Below are 22,561 nucleotides of genomic sequence, written 5' to 3' on the forward strand. Positions count from 1 at the left end.
CATATATATACATAAACTAGACAGACACTGACATAATGTTTTATCCAAGCAGAACATTTCTATTCTCAGCCCAGCGTGTGTTGATCTTTCTGTGACTTTTAGCATAGTGCTTGTTATACAGGTCATTCTGTTGCAGTGGGAGCAAACCTAGCCTTAGCTCCAGAACACTGTGGTCGTTCCTCCATGGCACACAAGAACCCCAGTTTAACAGACGGAGCATCACATTGATTCTTTGAAAGTTTATAGAGAATGCAGACTGATAATGTAGGGAACTGGCTTACAGAGCAATCCTACGCACATGTACTTGGAAGTAAATCTCATTTAGCCAATGGGGCTTGCTCCCAAGTAAGTGTGCATAAGATTGTAGCCATAAATTGTATGAAAATCAGTACCAAATCCAGAAGGAACTATAATGTTCCAAACAACCAACACTTTACTGCAATATATTAAACATAAGTGAATATAAAGAAGCTTTTCCCTATATGGTAAATGAATACAGGTAATGGCTGGGTCACAGACTCTGTCACCAGCAGAAAGGGGAGGCAACTTGCATCCTTCCATTCTTCCTCCTTGTGGCCCTGTAGGATCGGGGAACCCCCTGTAACTGGGGGTAGGGTGGGCTGCACGGGGAGAAGGAATGGGTGAAAATTGCCTTTCTCCCAAGTCTTCTGCAAGCCGGATCCTCTGCTGAATCTTGGTCCCGTCTGTGAGGGGAAGGTTCCTTTTGTTCATGGATGCCTAGTTAGGATCCAATCCGTGTCTTTATTTTATATAATAGTGAACAGACCCAGCTTTGGCTGGTTTGGAATAGCCCTTAGTTTGATACAGGGAAGCCTTCAAGCAAACATACATGGCTCTCAGAGTGAAGTCATGGCTCCCCTAGGCATGACCCCTGCACTCGTATAAGCCCCTTGAGGGAGGGCTCTGTTCACTCTATTGCCCTGAGGGGGCTGCCCTCACGGTAGTGGGGAGAGAAAAGCCATATAACACTGTCTCTTGGCCTCAAACTATCAACTGCAAAGCTATGTACTGGTTAGGGAAGTCTGATTGAAGTGATTGAAGATGTTACTGCACTCTTCAACCACATAGATACATTAAAATGGATGCATTAAAAATAAAGCACTCGAAGTGGGTACCCCTAGGGTTCCCTTAATAAGCATGCCTCTAGCTTTCAGGTCTATAGCTTTCACAGTCTTGGTGATATGGTGTGAACAAACAGACACACATCTTATAGATTATAGGCCATAGTTTGGAAGGTAAAGAGAAACCTATTGGAAAGCTTATGTTATGTTTCAAGACTCTGCAATCTTATGGACATTATGGAATAATCCTCAATGGGACTTCCTTACAAGTAAATATGCATTAAATCATGTTGTACTGCCTGATTATTTTACTTCCATTTGTTATCTGTCATTTGCTTAATTATAAAGTCAAATGGTCCCTGTGGAAGCACCATCATCCTGAGCAGGGTGGTCAACAACACAGAAGCCATTCTTGCATATTTCCTTGTAGATGGTGATATACTTGGATGCTTTCTTTGTGCGTGGAATCAGAAATTTCTCTGTAAATTCACTTCTGTTCATTTGTTGCTTCTTTTGGGCACTGAGCACGCAGTTAATAAATGTTAGTGCGTATGTGTAGCAGTTGTGCATATGTTCTTCATACCTGTTAAAAAGAGAATGAGAAATGAGGCTTAGAAATCAATGCTTTAACTTAGGATGCAGTCCTAGGCCGAGTTAAACAGAAAAAAGTCTTACAACTCTCAGGTAAGTTTGTCTTGGATTGCTGCATGAACCTTTCAACATGTTCCTTGTTCTTTTTGGAATAGCGATTCATTAATACTGGCTAAAATATCTAGTGAATGTCTTCCTTGTATGAATAGAGATACATTTTCCATTTTAAACAAACAGGAAGTAGCTATTATAACTAGTTTCAACAGAATGCAAAATATGTAATCAGTTTTGTTTTCTGAGAGATGGATTTAGCCTTTTTTTCTTTTCTTTTTTACAAAAAGGACAAAGTGGGCTGGGTGCTTTGACAGCCTACTCTTGTGCTCTCAGGCTATAAAACACCTGGGTGGGCTTTGCTTAAAGCAAAACAGATGAGAGACTCAACCACAGATGTTATGGCCACATCCTCCTCAGGATCCAGAACAAAAGGAGGTGATTAATTTTTTTAAACTGTGCTCATTGTATGGTTTATGTCTTTGTGTCCTTACTGAAGTGCAGTAATGTCTCAAAATATCTCAGAGTGGATATTCCGGTAAATTGCACTGGTTTTGCCGTGCTATCTTCATAGTGTGGCAAATTACTGGCCACTGTAATTCCTGAAGTGATGCCTTTGTCTGCAACATTTTTAGGCCTTGGCAATGAAACATGCACTAAGCACTTGTCCAGATGAGTTGGACTACAACTCCCATCATCCCTTATCATTGGCTTGCTGGCTGGGATGATGGTGGTTGTAGTCCAACCCATCTAGAGGGCTGCTGTAGTGCAACCTATTGTTTTGGATTGCTTTTTAAGTTTTCTAATGGTGGGGCGGCAGTTTTATTTCTTAATAATGACATAAGGAAACACTATAGTGGAGCCCATTAGTGATCTTTTCTGTTACGCTGCCCCCTAACAGATAGAGATCATAATTACTAATAATCATTAAGAAACTGATGATTAGTTACTGCAAGTTCTGGAATTTTAAAATATTCATGTAAAGTCAGAACTTGTGGCATGAAGGCATGCTAGTTTTCTGTTCAAATCTTGAGAATTCCAGTGTTTAAAAAAATTCTAAAGAAGCAATCTCATATACATTTAGCCAGAAAAAAGTCCTGCAACTCCCAGCATATAGGCCGTTTTCCTGTCTAATCACACATAGGATTATACTTGTGATGGCCTTTTTAAAACTTCAGTAGTAAACAACTTGCTAAGACCTAGACTAATGGAAGTACCAGAAATGCGCTTTTGTTCCATTTTGCTTTAATTTTCTAGCAGGTAAATCAGAAATTGCACTGGATCTGCCCTACTGACTGCTGAGATTTGAAATACAGCCATGTAAAGATAAATATTAACAACTGTGATTGTGGGGCTTTTCGGTTCCCACACACCAATTCCAGGTTTTTAGATAATAAAGACTCACTGAATTGCATAGACTTTACTCCCAGGTAAGTGTGTATAGCATTGCACTCTAACACGCTAGTTAACTTTTTAAATCATATTTATTATAGTCTCCACCGGCACAGTAAATTTTCTCTGCTTCAGCGTATCATATGGCAGTGTATGTTCCAATCAATTCCCATTCCTTGTAAAACTGTCATTTGACAGCTTGAACAGAAACCAAAGCCATAAACAATATCTTTGGTTGCACAGATGAGCCTTAATTGAAAATGGGATGGAGTCCAGTCAAATTTTATTGGCAAAACCACAACACTGCAAAGCTACAGGGAGTTGCTTGCAATACCTCTGCCCTTTAGTCTTGCTTATACAATAGCAGAACAGACTAAGACATTTTGCTTCCTGATACGGACACACACACACTCCACTCTCCACTTTCCAGGAAGACAACCAGACAGGCCTTTCAATCTTTCTTCAACACTGATAGTCCACCGCTACACCTTAGGGCAGAAGGCTAGCATAAGTAGTACAGGGCAGGCACACAGCTCTGTCCTCCAACAGTGGGGAAGGGACAGGGGCCTCACGAGGAATGGCAGGGGGAACGGCCACCGCTGCCCACTCACACTTAGCATCTGCTGCCTGGGCAAATGTCTCTTACTGTCCAATGGTAAGGCCGGCCTTGTGCAATGCATGCTATCAAGAGCTGTTCCTTAAAACCAAAACATATAGACATTGCTGGATCCAACAACCACCTTTTCCATTGTGAAATTAAGCAGTTTGACTTAGCAGAGCTTCATCATAACTGAGCAAGCTGTATACAGTGACGAACCAGGTCTTAAACTGGAAAGCTGCACTCTAACTGTTGTGGGGTACACTCTTCTGTTAACGGGAGTAAATATTTTCTGAAGGAAGCAGAGGCTTTGAAGTGTGGTTTTTTTTTAATGCCATGTCTCCAATTGATGGTCTCCAATCCATTTGATAGCCACAACCAAAGCAGAATCCCCACACAATCAAACATTCCTGTTTTGCTGCCTGTAAAAATAGTCACATCCATTTGTTGTGCTGCATACCTGTGTGGAAGCCAGATCTCCGCTGCTGAGAATTGTTCTAGGTATGTATCCCACAGGTAAAGCAGGCCATACATGTCAGGCTGGACTAGGGGAACACTTACACATTGTTCCCATCCATATTCAGCTACGTTAACTCCAGCTGCGTTGTAATTATATACCAAACCTAAAAGCATAAACAGTAGCAAGCCCAATTAGAAGTACAAAACACAAGATGTGCAGAGATTTACAATGTTGTACGGTAACAGAAGGACCGTCTTGTTAACAGAACCTGAGTGTTTGGATATTAGATTTGAGTTTGTGAAGCAGAGTGGGCAACTTGTTGCCCTCTAGATGTTTTGGCTTGCAACACCCATTGGCCCTAGCCAAAATACCCAGTGTTGAGGAATGGGAGGTGCTCACCCCTGTTGTGAGATGTAATTGTCAACAAATGAAGGCAGGGTTATAGGTTTAGAAAGACAACCTTTCAAAGTTTCACCTCTTTTCTTAAACCAGCCGATCTTCCGATTCTGACGGAAATATAACTTTAAAGAGATTGTTCAGATTTGTACTCCAAATGTTAACATGCTCATGATAGATAGGCTAAACATTGGCTGTTGCCTGTAAACCTGCCCCCATTCTGCCAACAATGCCAAGGCAAAATTGCTGGGATGTCATGGAATAACAGGTTAAGAGGAAAGTTGTCAGGAAATGAAAGAAACAAAATGGAGCAGTGGAACCTCTGTGGCTAGGCTGGATCTGCATGTGTGTAAAGCCTGTACTCTTAAAGTCTATGGCAGGGGTGCACAACCTGAGGGCCACATCTAGGGTATGCTGGGAGGCCAGGGCAGCACATGCACGTGCACACACCTCATTCAGACCTACCAGAGGTTCTACTGCTCCATTTTTTCATTTCCTCACAATTTCCCCCCTAACATAAAAAAAAACCATTAAAGAAGGAATGATGGAATAGCCTCACAATGCCTTTCAACTGGTCTTGCGATGAGCGCTCCATCTGGAAGGCCCTTGTGTCAACAAAGGAGGAATAACCAGAGCGACCAAACAATGAAGGGGTGGAGACAAGATGTAACTGTCAGCCCAGGAAGGAAGCTCTGGATTGTAGGAACAAGCCCCAGGAACTAAGGGACCGAGGACCAGCTAATAGCTCTGGTTGTCATGCAGGAGCATCCTCTTGCTCCCCCTTGCCCCAAAGGGTGAAGCCTTTGTGAGCACTCAAACTGATGAAGCCCCACAAAGGTGTGACCTTATTGCATGTTTCTGATTTCAGCACTTGCTAAAAGCGTGGAGAGTGTGGGCAAAGTTACGCAACATTGTCTTCGGGGGGGGGGGAGGGCGGGAGGGAGAGAATTGGAAGCAGTTTGGAGTTGCAAAGCAGCTTTGTTTCAAAAGTGAATTAGGTTCATTTCTCTTACCATTCGTATTGGTTATTCCAACATGAAGATCAGAACTTCCATCATACCCTCTGAAAAAAGAAACGTAACATTTTTCAAGGTGAAACCCATTCATTAATTGGGATGGTAGGAAGATGTTCTACTTGTGCTTTACAGAGATCTATCCTGTTCTTTTCTGAAAGAGACTGAGTACAGTCACATTTAATTAGTGTTAAGAACCAATTTATTAGGGATGAATCAATTAGAATCATAGAATAGTAGAGTTGGAAGGGGCCTATAAGGCCATCGAGTCCAACCACCCTTCTCAATGCAGAAATCTACCTTAATTGGCTTGATTAATCTATTTAGAAAAACTTTCGAGACTGTGTGTATACACATAGCTATATGCTTGTGTGTATGTTTATTGAATGCAAGTGCTTATGAAAACTGCAGATGGCAAGCAGCACGTAGAAGAAGCATCCTCTCTTCTCACATACAGGAGAAGAACACACATGTGCATCAACAAAAAAGTAGACATACTTCAGATAGTTGTTCTCTGTGCAATTTTAATTGATAGATTAATTGACTAATATTCATGTGACTAATCAATGCTTAAATTTCTTTATTCTAATAGTGTCTCTACATTTTATACATCATAGCATTATTCCAGTCTAAAGTACCCACGGAGTTGATTTGGGAATTCGTGACTCTACAAAGGTTTGTCACTAAATTAACACATCATGGCCAGCCAAATGGGGTTCAAGAGAACCTTTTACTCACATTAGTAAAACCCAGAGAATCAAAGTGCTAATGATGATTTAAGTGAATGGTAAACTGATTTTCCCTCCATCGGTGTTGAGGAGGGCCCAGAGCACAGTGTTACTGCACAGTGTTACTGTGTTACTGCATTTCATGCAGGAAGGGACCACTTCCAGTCCTGCTCCTGAATCTTAGGGCACAGGACTGTAGTATAGTTTAGCCTGAAATCATGGAATTCAGCCTGAAATCATGGAAAACACTGCTGCTAGCCAGAGGACTGATTTCTTTTCGTATATCTGGTTTTGTTTGTTTTGTTTTCTCACCAAACAAAGGGGAACAATATCCTGCCCATTCAAAAGTCCAACTGCAATAGAAAAAAAAGATCAGAGAGTATGGGAGAGTTCTCTGATGTGCACCTGTATTAGACTACATTTATAATGAATAGCTTTCTCTGTCCTTTACCATTTATAGACTGTAATGATATAAAGTTATTTTAGCATAATGTTTTATCATAGGATGGTACTTCAGTGTATTTTAATAAGAATTTAATATATTCTTCTGTATTATTCAGTGTATAAATGTTACCAGTTTTTCTAACAATGTTTTTATTCTGACCCTCTTTTATACTAGTTTGTTTCTGATCACACAGTAACAAAATACTTATTTTCACATTGTCAACAAGAAAACCGAGCAAAAGCCGTACCTTAGAAAGGTTCCCGCTGTAGGTTTAAGTAAAAAAGACCATCTCTGTCTGTGCCCATTAACAAATGGGTTGGGAATACTGACAGGCGCTTCATCTAGTCTCCTGTAGCTCAGATTCTGCCCACAGAAAGGACAGTGCTTGGGCACAAAGAAGCCAAAGATGTCTTTCTTACAGTGGCTGATTTTGATTAAGCTTTGCTCTGAGTCCAAAGGCTGCATGATTCCTGCCACCTCCTTGTGTCAATGCAGCTGGTTTCTTACTTGTCCTAACCGTAATGACGAAACAGAAGGCTTAAATGGGCCTGGGAAAAAGGTAGGGCTTTGTTAGCAGTGCCATTTGAGAATGACAGGTCGCTGAACCAATCGTTCCTGTCAGAAAGACTGGCAAACAAGAACGAAGCAGAGCAAGGGAGGGAGAGTTTCTTAAAGAGTTAGTGTTCATTTTTAATATTAATCTTACTGGACACTTCTGTCAAGACAATTCTGATGAGCAGATACACTCATTAGGACAGAGATAATTTGCCTGATATCAGTCTATTTGCTGCCTCTCTTATATAAATAAAAGCAAAACTAAACTAAAGTTGTGTTAACAACTTGTGGTCTTCCAGATGTTCTGGCCTACAGCTCTCTTCATTATCACCAAGATGATCGGCCCTTCCCAAGCAGTCTGAATCCAGACGTCTAAAATGACTTAATTGGGTTCTTCTTTCTTCTTCTTGAGTTTAATGGCGAAGCAAGGCCTGAAGGCCCTATTACTGCCACCTGACATCTACTACCCAAGTAAATTAATTACAAATTACCAACTACAGTTTACTAGTTAGCAATATTCGGGGATCTTAAGGAGAACACACAAGTCCCCAACAGGAGCCAGCCCCCTTCTCCCTTAAGAAATGAAGAAAAAGTTCCCCCGGAATTGGGTTCGGAGCGCCGGCTCCGTTTTAAGGCGCCGATAGGTGGCGCTCAGGCCCGCCCTGGTGTTTTTCCTTGAGTCGCGCAGTCGCTCTAGCCCTGTTTCTCCATGTCCTGCCTTTGGACTGATAATAAGCCCTTTGCTGTCTCTATGGCCCTGCCAGCGCCACCATAGACAGTAAGTGTTGAAACGTCTGCCTCTATGATCGGGCACTACACTTTATAACGTCCGACCGGAAACCAGTTCCTGCAGGAAAGGGGACCGGGTAGCTTTTGCAGGTCTCCCAAACAGCTCCTCCCTCCCCCCGCCTGAACCTCCACAGCGCTCAGCGGAACCAAAATGCGAGGAGCCGCGAGGGGAGGGGACGCCGAAGCGGGAGAGGAGCCAGAGGAGACATGAGCAGCACTAAGGACGTGACCTGCAGGTTGGAGCCCGTCGCCTGGGATGGCCGCCCTTCCCCCCCCCCCGGCACCCACCCCCGCTTGTCCCGCAGTCCGCGCCGACATGCTCCGCCCCCGAGGGGGGAGGGGTCGAAAGTCGGCCGTGCTCCCTCCGCCTCTGGCCCGTTAGCTACGGACCTCGTCCGCTTCCCCCACCCCCGACCCAAGCGCTAGAAAGGAAGGACTCAGGGCTGCTGCTGCCGCTTTTCCGCCTTTATTCCCCTGGTAACAACAGCTTCATTGCTGCCCCCGCCCCCACAACGCTCCGCGATCATCCTAATTGATACTCATTCTCCCCCCTCTCCCGCCCTGTGTGCGTTTCTCCTTTAAAACAAACAAACAAACAAAAAAGGCACGTGGCACGTAGGGAGCCTTTCTCGGGGCCAGAGAAGCCTTTGGAATCTGGCCTCCCTGAGCAGCCTTCCCCAACCTGGTGCTCTCGAGATGTTTTGGACTTCAGTGCCCATCAACCCCAGCCAGCATGGTCAGTGGTGCTGAGACGTGTAATCCAAAACAGTTGGAGGGCATCACGTTGGGGAAGACTGGCCTAGGCTAATCCAGCCCAGGCTCTCGAGGGGTCTTGATTCCTCCCCACAATGATCCTTAAAATGGGCAATGTTTTTCAGTTGTGGCCAGCAATGTGACTTTGTGCAGCTCAACTGAAACTTGATACGGTGGGGAAGTGGGATGGAAACCTAGAGAGTCGTCCAAGTGACTTTGTCAATTCCTGAAATAACCCCTTATCTTGAAATAAGTTCTTAGCCTTCTTTTAGAAAATATGTAGTCAAGTACACTTTCAAGTACACATTCTGTAAAATCCACGTGAAAATAACATTTTTAGAGGGATCAGGCTTAATTTGAGATAGGATTTACCAGTGATAGTCATTGAAACTGTTTCAGTTATTGAGTCCATATTTCAATTTAGAAATTTATTCATTATATTTCTATCCTGCCCAATAGCCGAAGGCCTCTGGGCAGTTCATGAAAGTTAGTTTTAATCTATACTTTAATAGTTTATGCTCCAATGCATTTTCCAGAGGGTAGCCATGTTAGTTTATTGTAGAAAAAAAAAACATGGTGTCTTGTTAAAAAAAAGTAGACTATAGTCAATGAAAGCTTATGACAGAATAAATTATAAGGTGCAACAAGACACTTTGTTGATTTTATTTTGATACATATAAAATGATGAAGAGGAAACCTTGGCAGATTTCTCTGCTATTGGAATAAGATTGAGAGACAAATATGTCTAACATCTATTGTGTTTGTGGCTTTAAATCAATGGCACTGCAGGTATTTTATGCAAGGGGTATGCCGTGAAGGAAGTAGGTGCTTATTTTCCCATGACTTGTCTACAAGCAAACCATCTACTATCTGCAAGTTCTACCAGAAAGGGCAGTGTGCCTATGGAACTCGCTGCAGGTATGGACTGCTAGTTTTCAGAATAAAATCTGTAGATTTGTTGTCATGCCAATGAAGCTGTTTTTCCTCTAGGGCAGAAAGTAGATCTCCAGATGTTTTGGACTCCAACTTCCAATATTTCTCACCTTGGCCATGCTTGCAGGGGCTTCTGGGAGGCAAAGTCCCAAACTTCTGGAGTTCTGCCTTCTGCCTACTCCTGCTTTAGAGGAACACTTGTTTTTCTAGAGTGGTTTGTAATAGCTATTTTTTTAACACCAGGAAGAGCTTAATGAGTTTGTATCCAATGCTGGTCATCTCCCAGCAGAATGGAAACAGATGACAGAATAGATTTACCTTCCACCTTGCAGCCCCATGTTCACTCCCCCAATCTACTTGGGAGGGTTTAGGGGTTGCAGCAATGAGGAGAGCAAGGGGAAGTGCCACTGCACAAGCAGAAGTCTACTTTTGCAATGTTGGATTTAATCCATTGTTCCAATGTCCTGATTGTAGCTGGACAGATATAGCCTACAGATAGTCCTTAGCACTGATGTAGTTACTTGTTTTATGGAAGTTTGCAAGATTAGCAGTGTAGACCTATCAGCCTTCTCCAACTTTTTGCCCTCCAGATGTTTTGGACTACAAGGTCTAGCATTTCTGACTATTGGCCATACTGCCTGGGGCTGATAGGTGTTGAAGTCCAAAATGCCTGGAAGGCACCAGGTTGAAGAAGGCTGCTATATATGTTTACTTAGAAATAAGTTCCATTGGGTTCAATAAGGTCTAGTGGGTATAGCAGCCTCAAAGTACTTTAATATTATGCATTTTAAAGGGCTCCATTTACTGGACAAAAGCTACAATCATATGTATGCTACTTGGGAGAATTCTATTGAATTCACTGAGACATACTTCTGAATAAAGATGCGTAGAATTTGGTTGTTAGGCTGCAATCCTGTACCTACTTAGCTTAGAGTAAGCTCTATTGAACTCAGTGGGACTTGCTTCTGAGTAATTATGTATAAGATTGCACCATTAAATATTCTTACACTGAAGCAAGTTGCATTTGAAATTGGAGGGATTTCTAAATATGTGATATATATATGATTAGGATAGTTTTTTATAGTGAGAGGAAACTTTGATATTCATAGGATCATGGCTTTGGACTTCGTAACATGGATTTTAGTTATGCTATAGAGTTAGTTGAAAAAAAGATAAACATGCTAAACGCTGGAAATTTTTACTCTTTTTATCCTTAACAACACTGCTGTAACATTAGAATAATTCATCCATGTGTAAAGTGAAACTTGCCATTAAGAACACAAGTAGGATTAAAAGCCTGTCCAGTGAAACAAGTATTCATGTGAGTGTTGGGATCTCTGAAAACATTGGGAATTACATAATAGCTATGTGCACCTTTTCTTTGTGTATGAGTAAAATAAATGACTGTAAGAGTTACGTCTGTGTCTTCTTTTAATTTGTTCTTAAGATATGATCACGTTAGACCTCCTGCATCTGCTGCATCAAGTGGCGTAGTGGGTCCTAGGACGCTTTACGCAGCTGCACCACCATTCCACAGCCTTAACTCTCCACTGGAGCAAAATACACCTGTAATCAAAAGTAAAGTACATGAGCCTGGAAAACGTGAAAAGAAAACATTAGTGCTCAGGGATAGAGGTGAGGAGAAGTGGGTAGTTCTCCATTTTTCTGCTTTGGGTTGCATTTGGTAGTTCTGGTTCTTTATTCATTTAGTGCTTCTTCATTCATTTAGTGCGTCTTATCATGTTCTTCTCCCAAGTGATTCTAAGCATTTGGCCATGTGTGAATAGACCCAACTTTCCAAATGAACATCTATTCTTTTGATAGTATGAATATAGGATGCAAAAGCTAAGGACCAATGAGTCAATAATCGCACTTGCTGTATATTTCAATTGCCCATAGTAGTAAAGATATGTTCTGAAGGAATGAAAAGAAGTTATTAAAGCCAAAGGTGGGCAAATTTCAGATGCCTGCCTGCCCAGACACCTAAAAACATGATGCAAACTTAAGTACTTGCTTATTATTTTTCTGCTGTCTGAAGAACTGGGTCTTTGGGAACTTGTCTTATGGCAGTTCCCGGCATTCCATCCAATTCATCTAGCATTGGCACTAGAGGCACAGGTGGCCTCAGTGGCTCAGAGTGCCTTTTATCAGCTTTGGCTGATAAACCAGCTGCAACACTCCCTGGACAGAGATAGCCTAGCTGCAGTTATACATGCTCTGGTAACCTCCTGCTTAGATGTCTGTAATGTGTTATACGTGGGGGCTGCCTTTGAAAACATTCCAGAAACTTTAATTATTCTGAAACAGGACTGTTAATTGGGGTTGGATGATTCAGACAAATGACACCAATGTTTTATCAGCTGTTCTGGATTCCAGTCACTTTCCGGGTTCAATGCTACAGAATGCGGCTGCCTTGGTATTGGTGGGATGAGGTGATTTGACACATAATGTGTATACGGCATCAGCTACACTGGTTACCTGTGGGTTTCGGAGCCCAATTTGAAGTGCTTGTTTTGACCTTTAAAGCCCTAAATGGTTTAGGACCAAATTACTCGAAGGACCGCCTGCCTACACTTTAAGAGAGGCCCTTCTCTTTTGCCCACCTGTGAAAGAAATTAGGTGGGTGTCCACATGGAAGAGGGCCTTCTCTGCAGTGGCCCCACAACTTTGGAACAAACTCCCATCAGAGGTCCGCCATGCACCATCCTTGCAGGCTTTTAAGAAGGCCTCAAAAACATTTTATTTTACTGTGACCTTCTCATGTTGAGTACTGTTTTGCTGCTATTGCTATTGTTTCTTGATGCTTTTATTGTTTCAACTGCTATTTTATTGTGCATGTTTTATTGCTTTTAATGTTTTAAACTGTTTTTTTTTATTATTGTTGTAAGCCGCCTTGTGAAGGCTTCTGTCCTGTAAGGCAGCCAAGAAATGTTTTAAATAAATGAAGAAATAAATACATTTAAAATGCTGAATTTAACATGTAAAGTCCTAAAGAGCTTAGAGGCAATTTACCTAAAAAAAAAAAATCACCTCCTCCCATATATACCCAGACCTTGAGGTCTTCAACAGAGGCCCTTCTTTGGTGGGTGGCTTGCAAGGAGAGGACTTTATCAGTGGTAGACTTGGTTGTGGAATGCCCTCCCTAGAAAGGCTTGTCTGTTAACTATTCTGTAATCTTTTTGGTGCTAGGCAAATAATGTTTTTATTTTTATTTTTCCAGGTTTCTAGTGTTCTGCTGGCGTGTTTCCAAACACGGTGTTTCTGGCTTGTTTATTTTATTGTTTTATCTCTGCTAAGTGTTTTATATTGTGAATCTGTTGTTTATATTGACTTTTTAAAAAATGGAACCGAGAAAATTCTGATGATGGGGTAGCATAGCAATATCATGGAAGATAAAGCTATCAATGGCTGCTAGTCATGATGGCTGTATATTACCTCCAGTATCGGAGGCAATGTGCCTCTGTTGCTGGGGGACGTGGGCGGGAGGGTGTTGTTGTGCTCGAGTCTTGCTTGCGGGTTTCCCATAGGCAGCTGGTTGGCCATTGTGTGAACAGAATGTTGTTATCAGGGGCTCCTGCATGGCTCTTCTTATGTGCTTAAAAACAACTAGGAAACAGAACCCAGCACTAGGCTATGCAGACAGAAGCAGGCTTGTAGCTTAATGGGTGGAATCTGAATGCAGGTTTAGCCTCTATCTCTTTGCATTCTCCCATGCAAGCGAATGGCTGTCACTCACACCAATAGAGAAAAGTAAAGCATTGTGCTTGGGGAGGCTGTTGTGATGAGGGCAAAACCTGCACAGGCCCTTGGTTCTTGAAATGTACAAGCCCTCTCTTGACGTGTCCTGTGCATTTTGTTACGACTGGCGGTTTGTTAGTTTGCAGTAATCTCTCCAGCACTGCTTTTAATTGAGTTGCATGTTCTGCTGGTGCATTGGTTTTATATGACCTGTTCAATTTGTTGGAGTATTCTAGTGTGTAGCTGGAGATGTTAAAGCCCCTTGTGTTTGAAGATGAAGGTAGATTTCCAGTGTCAGATGGAGGTTAGTTAGCTTGCATCACAGGTCAACTTCTGAAATGGCAGCTAGCTGCTTAGTGCCTTTTAATGGGAGATACCATGAGTAGTTAACAGAAGTTCTACACTAGTCTTAATGGTCTCATGCTTTTGAATGTGATCAAATATTTCTTTTCTCCTCTCCCAAGATTTATGTGGATCGAATGAGGAAAGGACAAGATCCAGCACTGTGAGTGATTCAGCCTGTTGTAGTGTCCAGAGTGATACCCCAGAAATAAAGCCTCATTCATACTTGGATGCTATCCGCAGCGGGCTTGAAGAAGATGTTGTTGACCCTGGAAGGTCATACGCCGATGGTGAACAGCTGTGTCCCTATGCGGCAGCTGGCATGTGCCAATTTGGTGACCAGTGTCTCTACCTCCATGGGCAAGTGTGTGAAATCTGTGGGTTGCAAGTACTTCATCCCTTTGACCCAGAACAGAGGAAGTTGCATGAGAAGGTAAGCGTAAGCAGAAATAAAACAAGATTCTGTATGATTTTAAAATGCTTTAGATACCTATGTTGTCCTTGGTCTTCTGGGGGCCTGCTTGAGACCTAACGGGAAACTGTGGCTTCCTGCTATGAAAATGGGCTGCAGCGAGTATGGGGCTTGTGCCCCCCCACCCCCAGCGAATGCACAAAGCTTCTACTTCTTGTTTAAACAAACCACAATTCCCTGTGTTATCTAAACTTGGAGGATTATAGTTCTTTTAAACTAACGTGGTTTCAGATCATTGCTTGTCCTTGCTAACCCTAATTTAAACAAGCTGTAGTTCCTCACATTCAGATGTCATGGGGAAGTGTGATTATTTTAAAAACCGATGATTTCAATATACTCCATACTGATGTGAAACAAAGGAAGAGGGGAGTGTGTGTGTGCTGGAGCTTTCCCTCGTTGTGGGAAACGATGATTTCCTATTTTGTCTGACTTCTAAATGTTTGCTAGAATAGTTTTTTGGAAAGGCACTGTGTGTCTGTCTGTAAGCTTCATTGTAAATTATCTACTAGGTTATCACCTCGTACCTTGCATGAGCAATCAAGGGGTTTTTTTTCTTTTTAATTGGACAGTGTGAGTGACATACTGGACAAATGTTATAACTATGTGAAATACAACTGTCATGGAAATTAATTTCACATTGAACTGTTAAAACAGTTTATGAAGGTATTATGAAGGAGATGGTTCAGAGACATTGCAACACATCTGCATTAGCATTATCAGAAAGTGAAATCAAAGAAGAGTATTCAGTGCTTCAGTCTCGTGAGGCTAGACCTACAACTCCGCTGACCCTGGTGCCAAATTCTCTCACGCAACTGATTAGGAGAAACAAGTGGTGTGACTTCCACCACTACTGAACAGCATTAAATGCTGGTAACTTGTGCTCAGTAAGAAAAATGGATATGTGTATACCAGACCAAGCTTGGCCAACCAGCCATGCACTCTGATCGCCACGTACTTGCATTCATTCACAAGTTTAAAAAACCAGATCTCTGTTTTTATTAGATTGTAAGCCTATGCGGCAGGGTCTTGCTGTTTACTGTTTTACTCTGTACAGCACCATGTACATTGATGGTGCTATATAAATAAATAATAATAAATAATAATCTAGGTTTTTAATTGACTTCATTGTGCAAGGCCATGCCTGTTTCTCAGCTCTGGTTTCCCTATTAGGCTGGAAGCACTGAACCTCATGGAACTGATTTCTGAGCAGACATGTATAGGGTTACACTTATTTTTTTATCATTATTGCATTTATATCTCGCCTTTTTTTCCTGCAAGGAACCCAAGGCGGCGTACATAATCCTCCTCTCCACTTTATCCTCACAACAACTACCCTGTGAGGTGGGTTGGGCTGAGAGTCTGTGACTGGCCCAAAGTCACCCAGTGGGTTTCCATGGTCGAGTGGGGGGTATATATATTTGTAGTTGAAGATGAGTAAAAGTGAAATAGGAGGGGGAGAACTATATTTCAGATTAAACGGTCTCCAAGCAGCAACACTCATATTTGGCAAAGAGAAGGGGCAAACATTTATATTTGTACTTTTGTAAACCGCCTAGAGAGCTTCAGCTATGGGGTGGTATCTTAAATAAATAAATAAATAAATAAAAATAACCCTGATCTCCTGACTCCCAGTCCAAAACTCTAGCCACTACACCACACTGGCTCTCTTACACTTGTAGGGTACCGAGGCATATATTTACAGCACGGGTGCAGAATCTCAGGCCCAGGGGCCAAATGCAGCCCTATGGGGTTCTCCAGGTGGCCCCACCCCCTTCCCCCCAGCCACAAATTGTGTGGTGGTTACCCAGTTTTTGTGCAGTTTTCCTATACTGAAAGGTTGGAGTGCCTCTCCTAAGGCTTAGTTATGGGCATAAGAGGTGTTTGGGGGTCCCACCCCCTTTTGCCTTTGGCTCCACCCACCACTGGAATGCAGCCCCTGAGAGCTACCCCAAGACAGAATTTGGCCTTCCTATTATTATTATTATTATTATTTATTATTATTTATTATTATTTACATTTATATACTGTCCCATAGCTGAAGCTCTCTGGGCAGTTTACAAAAGTGAAAAACAGTGAACATTAAAAACAAGTATACAAAATTTTAAACCATAAAAAGCATAAAATACAAACAAAAACAGACAATATCCGTTGTGCTTGGGTCCCAGCAACTGCCCAAGCATGCCTCATACTGGCACCAGGCCCGACTATGTTGAGGTAGAATCTGCAGCTTCCAACCATGTGGATAATCCCAGTTACCTGTAAGGATAGAGGTGGCAAATGCATCCCCTACACCTGGATCACCTTGGCATGGGGAAGACATTGTGCATGGGGGCGGGGGAGGCATCCCCACGTTATCGATATCAGCAGAGGGGTCATCTTAATATTTGCCCATCCCCCCCCCAAATCTCTTTGATTTGTGCCTCCTTCCCCATATTCAGTTGAAAGAGATTCCCTACCACTGCTCTATGACAACAGTCCCTTTCCCCTGCTCCAGCTTAAAGTAAAATCTTTTCTTTACGTATGTAGATGTGCATGGCTACATTTGAACAGGAGATGGAGAAGGCCTTTGCCTTTCAGGCAAGTCAGGACAAGGTATGCAGTATCTGCATGGAAGTGGTGTATGACAAACCATCGGCATCCGAAAGAAGATTTGGCATCCTTTCTAACTGCAATCACACATACTGTTTATCCTGTATCCGACAGTGGAGGGGTGTCAAGCAGTTTGAGAATCCCATCATAAAGTAAGTTTCTATGGCCGTAAGTGTGTAGTTTTTTGATAATTGACTAGGAGAGCAATCTTATGCATGTTTAGACAGAAAAAGTCCTTCAACACATCTATGCTGGTTAGGGAATGCTGGGAGATCTAGGACTTTTTCTGTCAAAACATGCATAGGATTGTGCTCTTGGAAACTTCTTGCTTATGGTTTTGTGTGTTTCTCTGTTAAAAGATGTTTCAGAACATTTTTAGACAAATAAATAGGGAAATCTCTTCTAACCAAGGTCTAAAGATCTTATGGGATATGAAAGTGCTGTTGAAAGAATTTATTTAAAAAAATATTTTAGTCACTTTTAAGGGTGAGGCCCTTACAAAGCAGCATACAAACCAGAGCAAAGCAAGATATGAAAGATAATTGCACTGTTACTAAGCTTAGACTGCTGTAAAACACATGGGATAAACATGATCTCAGTTAAAGGCAGCATTAACGAAGAAAGCCCTTAATCCTCAGCTGTACCTGAGAAGCAAGGCACAAATCAATAGGAAAGAATTTCCACACTTTTGGAGCCACGACCAAGAAAGCTCTATGTCTTCTGTACACCAATATAGCCAATCTTAACAGCAGACACTTGAAGGGCTATCACATCTGGATTGGATTTTTTCAGTGTGTGCCTGAGAAAATGTTTAAAATATCAAATATTGGAACCTAGCATAAGAAAATAGTAGCTCTCAAGAAATGAAGCTTCCGTGGATAAGACTGCATTTCTTGGTTAACATATGTGATGTTTTGGTAGTGTTGCTGACAGCATTCCCTCTCTCTGTTGTTGTTTCTTCCCATGCTCCTGTATGCAGACTGCATTTTCTCTCTCACTGGGCTTACTGCTGTTGCACTGTGCTATCCTAACTGGATTTTCTTGCAAAGTGTGGGCAGATTTCATTTCTCTCATCATCCTATATCAACCCTCCCAAATCTGATAGCCTCCATATGTGTTAGACTGCGATTTCCATGATTCCCAGCCAGCATGCTAAACCATTTTAAATACGAATAATCGAAGCCCTGATTAAAATCCCATCATATGCTTCCAAGCACCTGAGAGAAGAGGAAGGACTTAACTTTGGTGCTGAAAAGATAACTATGTTGGTGCTAGGTGGGCCTCATTGGGGAGGACATTCCATACTTGGGGAGCCACCGCTGGGAAGGCCCTCTCTCTCCCAAGTCTCCCTTGGAGACAACCTGGATCAACCTTCTTTTTTTATATATCCATAATTGGTGGTAAGGCTGTGCAATCATGAAAGGTTTTTCAAAAAGACTTTGGCATCTTGATCACAAATGGCTGCAATTGTACAACTAACCAACAGGGGTGGGGTGGGGGGAATTACATGATAGAAAAGAGGCTTCCCTGAATATGCACATGACCTCTGGAAAGTGGTAGGTGGAGTGTGGGGTGGAGATGAGGAGGAGGAATATGAGGCCACCATCTGTCCTTCCTAGGCACAACTGTTTGGTATTGCTGTAGTGAAGCTGATGCAAGGGTCATCCTTCTGCTTCATGCCTCAAGATTTATATTAAAAATTCTTTGGATATGAGCAAAGGTACATTTTGGAACTCGGAAGCCACCCAGGAAGCTAGAAATGGCCTTGTTCAGGAGAAGAAGCTCTCAAACTTCTGTTCCTGGCTGGAGGTTAGGGTGCTTGTGTTCAGAAGCACTAAGTGGGGATTTCTGACTGTTTGTTGTTCTGCGGCGCTAAGCCTTTGCCGTTTCAGACAGAGGGTGAAAATCAGTTGAGCGGTTTCAGAATATTTTTGTGGGAACAGACACAACGCTTGCAGCTTAAGGTGTGTGCAAACGGAAAGCCATAAGCTGTCATCATGCAGTAGCATACCTTGCCTTGTTTGAAAGGCTGAGTTTACATTTTGGTCATTATTCTTTAAGTCCATGCACTGGATTCAACCACAGGATAAACAGCAACAGGTTACGGGTTCTTTAAAACATTTTGGAATATAATCATTTATAGTATTGATAATTGTATGGAACTTTGAGTTTTTAATGTTGGATCTGCAAATTAATGGATATTTCTAAGGAAGTGCAGTTCATGTGATGGCTTTGTTTAAAATAAATATAAAGAAATAAGATTTCAGAGGAGAGCAACGAAGGGCTACAAAATGGAGGGTTCTAGGTATATAGTAAATTGCCTTCAGATATTGTAACGTTTGCTGTGATGATGGGAGACAAAAGGTTATGAAGATGGCAATCCCCATGCATATCTACTCAGAAGTCAGCCCCATTTAGTTGAATGGAATTTTCTCTCAGGCAAGGTGTATGGGATTGCAGTCTAAACGGAAGTTGAAATAAGGGAAAGGATAAAGGTTAAAATAGGTTTGGAAAACTCCCCTGACTTGTAGACACAGACTAATTTACATTATGGGATGGATCTTTAGGGAGAAAGAGCTGGCTAAAATGACATGATAGGAATGCTTTAGACACCCCTGGAACTTGACAGGTAAAAAGGGGGTTGCATTTGGAGGGCCTTTTTTACTCTTCAGCACTGCTCTTGAGGTGAGTGAAACAGCTTCTTCTCAAAAATACACCTATACACTTTTCTTTTCATTATCCACTCAAGGTCCTGTCCAGAATGCCGTGTGATCTCAGAGTTTGTAATTCCGAGTGTGTATTGGGTAGAAGACCAGACCAAAAAGAATGAGCTGATTGAAGCATTTAAGCAGGGGGTGGGGTAAGTATGATCATAATAATATGAGACCAGAGATGCTTGATAAGGGGAGAGAACGTTCAAATAAAAAAGGAAGTTTCTCTCAATGGCTTGATCTACATCAGTATGCAATGCCTTGTGTTAAATTTAGCTATAGTCAAGGAGGTTTTTCTGAGTAAATCTACTGTAGGCTCTTTCAACAATAAATGTAACAGTTGTTGGAACAAAATACTTTCCCCATGAAATCACTGCAGGATGAGTTGATTAAGAATTCGAGGACATGATGTCTGAACAGGTTTCTCATGGTGTTTTTGCTTCCTTAAGCACACTAGTGGTTTGGCTCAAGTATAGTGGCAAACCATAGTTTGGTGTTGCATAAACAAATATTGGGCTGCACTTGATCTTAGTGTCCGCCCCTCATGCCCTTCTTTACTTTGCCTTGCCTCCTGTTCTTGTTAGTGGGCAAACTGTGGTTTGTGCAAACCATAATTTGCCATTGGATCTGCTGAGCAAACTGTGGTTTGCAGACAAGGCAAGTCTAGGAGGGTGCAAACCCATGGCCAAATCCAAACTGATCTTGTGTGTGAGATGCTGTGTCCTTCATGCTTTGTCAGTTCTGATGATCACTGGTGACCCCTTCCTCTTCCTCCCCCAGCCCAAACTTTAGGCTTTGTCTTACTAGCATCCCCTTACTTGGCCATGAAAGTCCTGTTTACACTTTATTCAGCCTCAAGATAAAAGTGAATGCTGAGAGCTGGGAAAGCCAGTCAGCCCCTGCCCCTCTCTCTCTCTCTCTCTCTCTCTCCTTTGTGTCACGTTACATTCATGAGGTGGGGGCACCAAGGTGGGGGGCACCATATGAAACACTTTGAGAACACATCATGACGGCATACAATTTCTATCCCAGATAGTTTGGCAGAGTTCCTGGTACTGTGACTTCTTGGAGAAAGCAACTTTGTCACATTCCTCTTCATACACATGTATAGTTGTTTATGACCTTCATCCTGAGATTAATTAGGTGCAACATCTGGAAATATTTGTTGATGACCATTTATGTATTTAAGCTGCAATTTGATATTATAAAGTCAAACCATAAATCATTCCAAGAACTAATGTTTTCTATAATTGCAACGAGGCCTTGATTTTGGCCCATAACCCTTTGTTAAAAAAATGGTATATGGCAATTAAAAAAAAAACCCAACCCTTGTCATTTGCATTCCTTTGCCAGGATAACATTTTTAAATGCAGTTTTTAAGTTACCATGGAATGTAGACTAGAAGCAGCCAATCTAAATTAGGAGTGTGGGACAGTCCAAGAAACGTGCAGTCTTTTGAACAAACTGCCTCTTAGAAACTTTCAAGCCTCCTGTTCTTTCTTGAGTAAAGACAGTTGTGAGCAGGCAATGAAAAAACGGTGGCCAGGAATTCTTCATTGCAAGCCAGCTGTGTACTGTGTACCTATCCTACTAATCTAACTAGCATTTAGTTAAATGCTTGTTACATTTCATAGAGTTGGAAGGGGCCTATAAAGCCATCAAGTCCAACCCCCTGCTCAATGCAGGAATCCATCTTAAAGTATCCCTGACAGATGGCTATCCAGCTGCCTCTTGAACGCCTCTAGTGTGGGAGAGACCACGACCTCCCTAGGTAACTGGCTCCATTGTCATACTGCTCTAACAAGAAGTTTGTCCTGATGTCCAGCTGGAATCTGGCTTCCTGTAACTTGAGCCCATTATTTCATGTCCTGCACTCTGGGATGATCGAGAAGAGATCCTGGCCCTCCTCTGGGTGACAACCTTTTAAGTATTTGAAGAGCGCTATCATGTCTCCCCTCAATCTTCTCTTCTCCAGGCTAAACATGCCCAGTTCTCTCAGTCTCTCCTCATAGGGCTTTGTTTAATAAAATGTCAGCTGTGTGATTCTTTGACCTTCACTGTTCATCTCTCTAATGTTGTGTGTGTTCCTGGGAAGGCTAAGCTTTTGCTATTTACATTACGTTGCTCCGTATTTATGCAGTGTTTATGCTTATCAGTCACATCAGGGCCTGTGCTATTAATACATCTAAAGTTGAAATCTGCAGCTGCTGATCCGAGCAAGCAGTGCAAACTTCTATGGCTGTGCTGTCCGTCTCAAGGCTGTCAATTCCTGTAGGAAACCAGTATGTAATACTCCAAAGCAGACTATTGGAAAGAGGAGAAGACTTTGGGCAGTAATCTTCCTAACCTATACCTGTTCGTTCTGCAAATATTTTGTGGGACAAATCTACAGAAATTCACCTTGAATTTTTGTCTTGTAAGGGAATTGCTGAAGAAGGTTAAAATGCATAAGTCTACATGGCAAGTGGATTTTTAATTTCCTCCACTTTACTAGCTTTCCCCGCCCACCCAACTCATTATTATATTTCTAATCCACCCAATAAACGAATGTTCTCTGGGCAGACATGGTACAAGCTGAAATTTTGGCATCTTTGACCCTCCTTAGTACTGCAATAAGTGGGACTTACTGTGTGATAGACTGTGGTGCTCTTGAAATATCTGGCTTGTGGTATATAATTTTAATTTTTTAAATTAAGTCTACATTTTTTAGATATAACAATGTGATTCCTTAATGCCTCATTAATCAAAAGTATGGTGAAGATTCTTCTATTGCATCTTTGTCTTGGATAGCTGTCCCAATAAAATGTCTGAATGTGCAATCAGGAAAATTGCCTTAAATAAAATTTGCCTTAAATAAAACGAAAGCTGCACACAACTTCTAATTTCTTTTGAAATGGACTTCCCTCTTGAGGAATCATCTACC

At 41.9% G+C, this 22,561-nt stretch overlaps 2 protein-coding genes across 3 annotated transcripts in view; one reads left to right on the top strand and one right to left on the bottom strand.

Annotated features, from left to right (window-relative positions):
• Positions 1 to 3: 3 nt before the first annotated feature.
• On the bottom strand, positions 4 to 7,295 carry MKRN2OS (MKRN2 opposite strand). Its single transcript, XM_063121244.1, has 4 exons — positions 7,004 to 7,295; positions 5,584 to 5,633; positions 4,175 to 4,337; positions 4 to 1,665 (listed from the first exon to the last, which is right to left on the bottom strand). Exons 1-4 carry the CDS (start codon positions 7,219 to 7,221, stop codon positions 1,431 to 1,433), a joined length of 666 nt encoding a protein of 221 aa, XP_062977314.1. The 5' UTR covers positions 7,222 to 7,295; the 3' UTR covers positions 4 to 1,430.
• A 906-nt stretch (positions 7,296 to 8,201) lies between these two features.
• MKRN2 (makorin ring finger protein 2) overlaps positions 8,202 to 22,561 on the top strand; it is a 202,759-nt gene continuing 188,399 nt past the window's right edge. For both annotated transcript variants that reach the window (XM_063121243.1, XM_063121242.1), the window contains exons 1-6: positions 8,202 to 8,336; positions 9,643 to 9,771; positions 11,234 to 11,421; positions 13,989 to 14,299; positions 16,865 to 17,079; positions 19,677 to 19,787. In XM_063121243.1, coding sequence (XP_062977313.1) covers positions 8,308 to 8,336; positions 9,643 to 9,771; positions 11,234 to 11,421; positions 13,989 to 14,299; positions 16,865 to 17,079; positions 19,677 to 19,787 — 983 coding nt within the window. In that variant the 5' untranslated portion in view covers positions 8,202 to 8,307. The remainder of the gene's footprint in view (positions 8,337 to 9,642; positions 9,772 to 11,233; positions 11,422 to 13,988; positions 14,300 to 16,864; positions 17,080 to 19,676; positions 19,788 to 22,561) is intronic.

Source organism: Elgaria multicarinata, chromosome 3, assembly GCF_023053635.1.
Source record: "Elgaria multicarinata webbii isolate HBS135686 ecotype San Diego chromosome 3, rElgMul1.1.pri, whole genome shotgun sequence".
Lineage (NCBI taxonomy): Eukaryota > Metazoa > Chordata > Lepidosauria > Squamata > Anguidae > Elgaria > Elgaria multicarinata.

What these genes read in the sequence shown, in the direction of transcription:
- MKRN2OS (XM_063121244.1), bottom strand. Translation starts at nt 7,221, where the DNA reads ATGCAGCCTTTGGACTCAGAGCAAAGCTTAATCAAAATCAGCCACTGT. An exon ending in ACAGCGGGAACCTTTCTAAG is followed by an intron (nt 5,634 to 7,003) that starts GTACGGCTTTTG and finishes TTCTTTTTTCAG; the next exon opens with AGGGTATGATGGAAGTTCTG. An exon ending in TGGAATAACCAATACGAATG is followed by an intron (nt 4,338 to 5,583) that starts GTAAGAGAAATG and finishes TTATGCTTTTAG; the next exon opens with GTTTGGTATATAATTACAAC.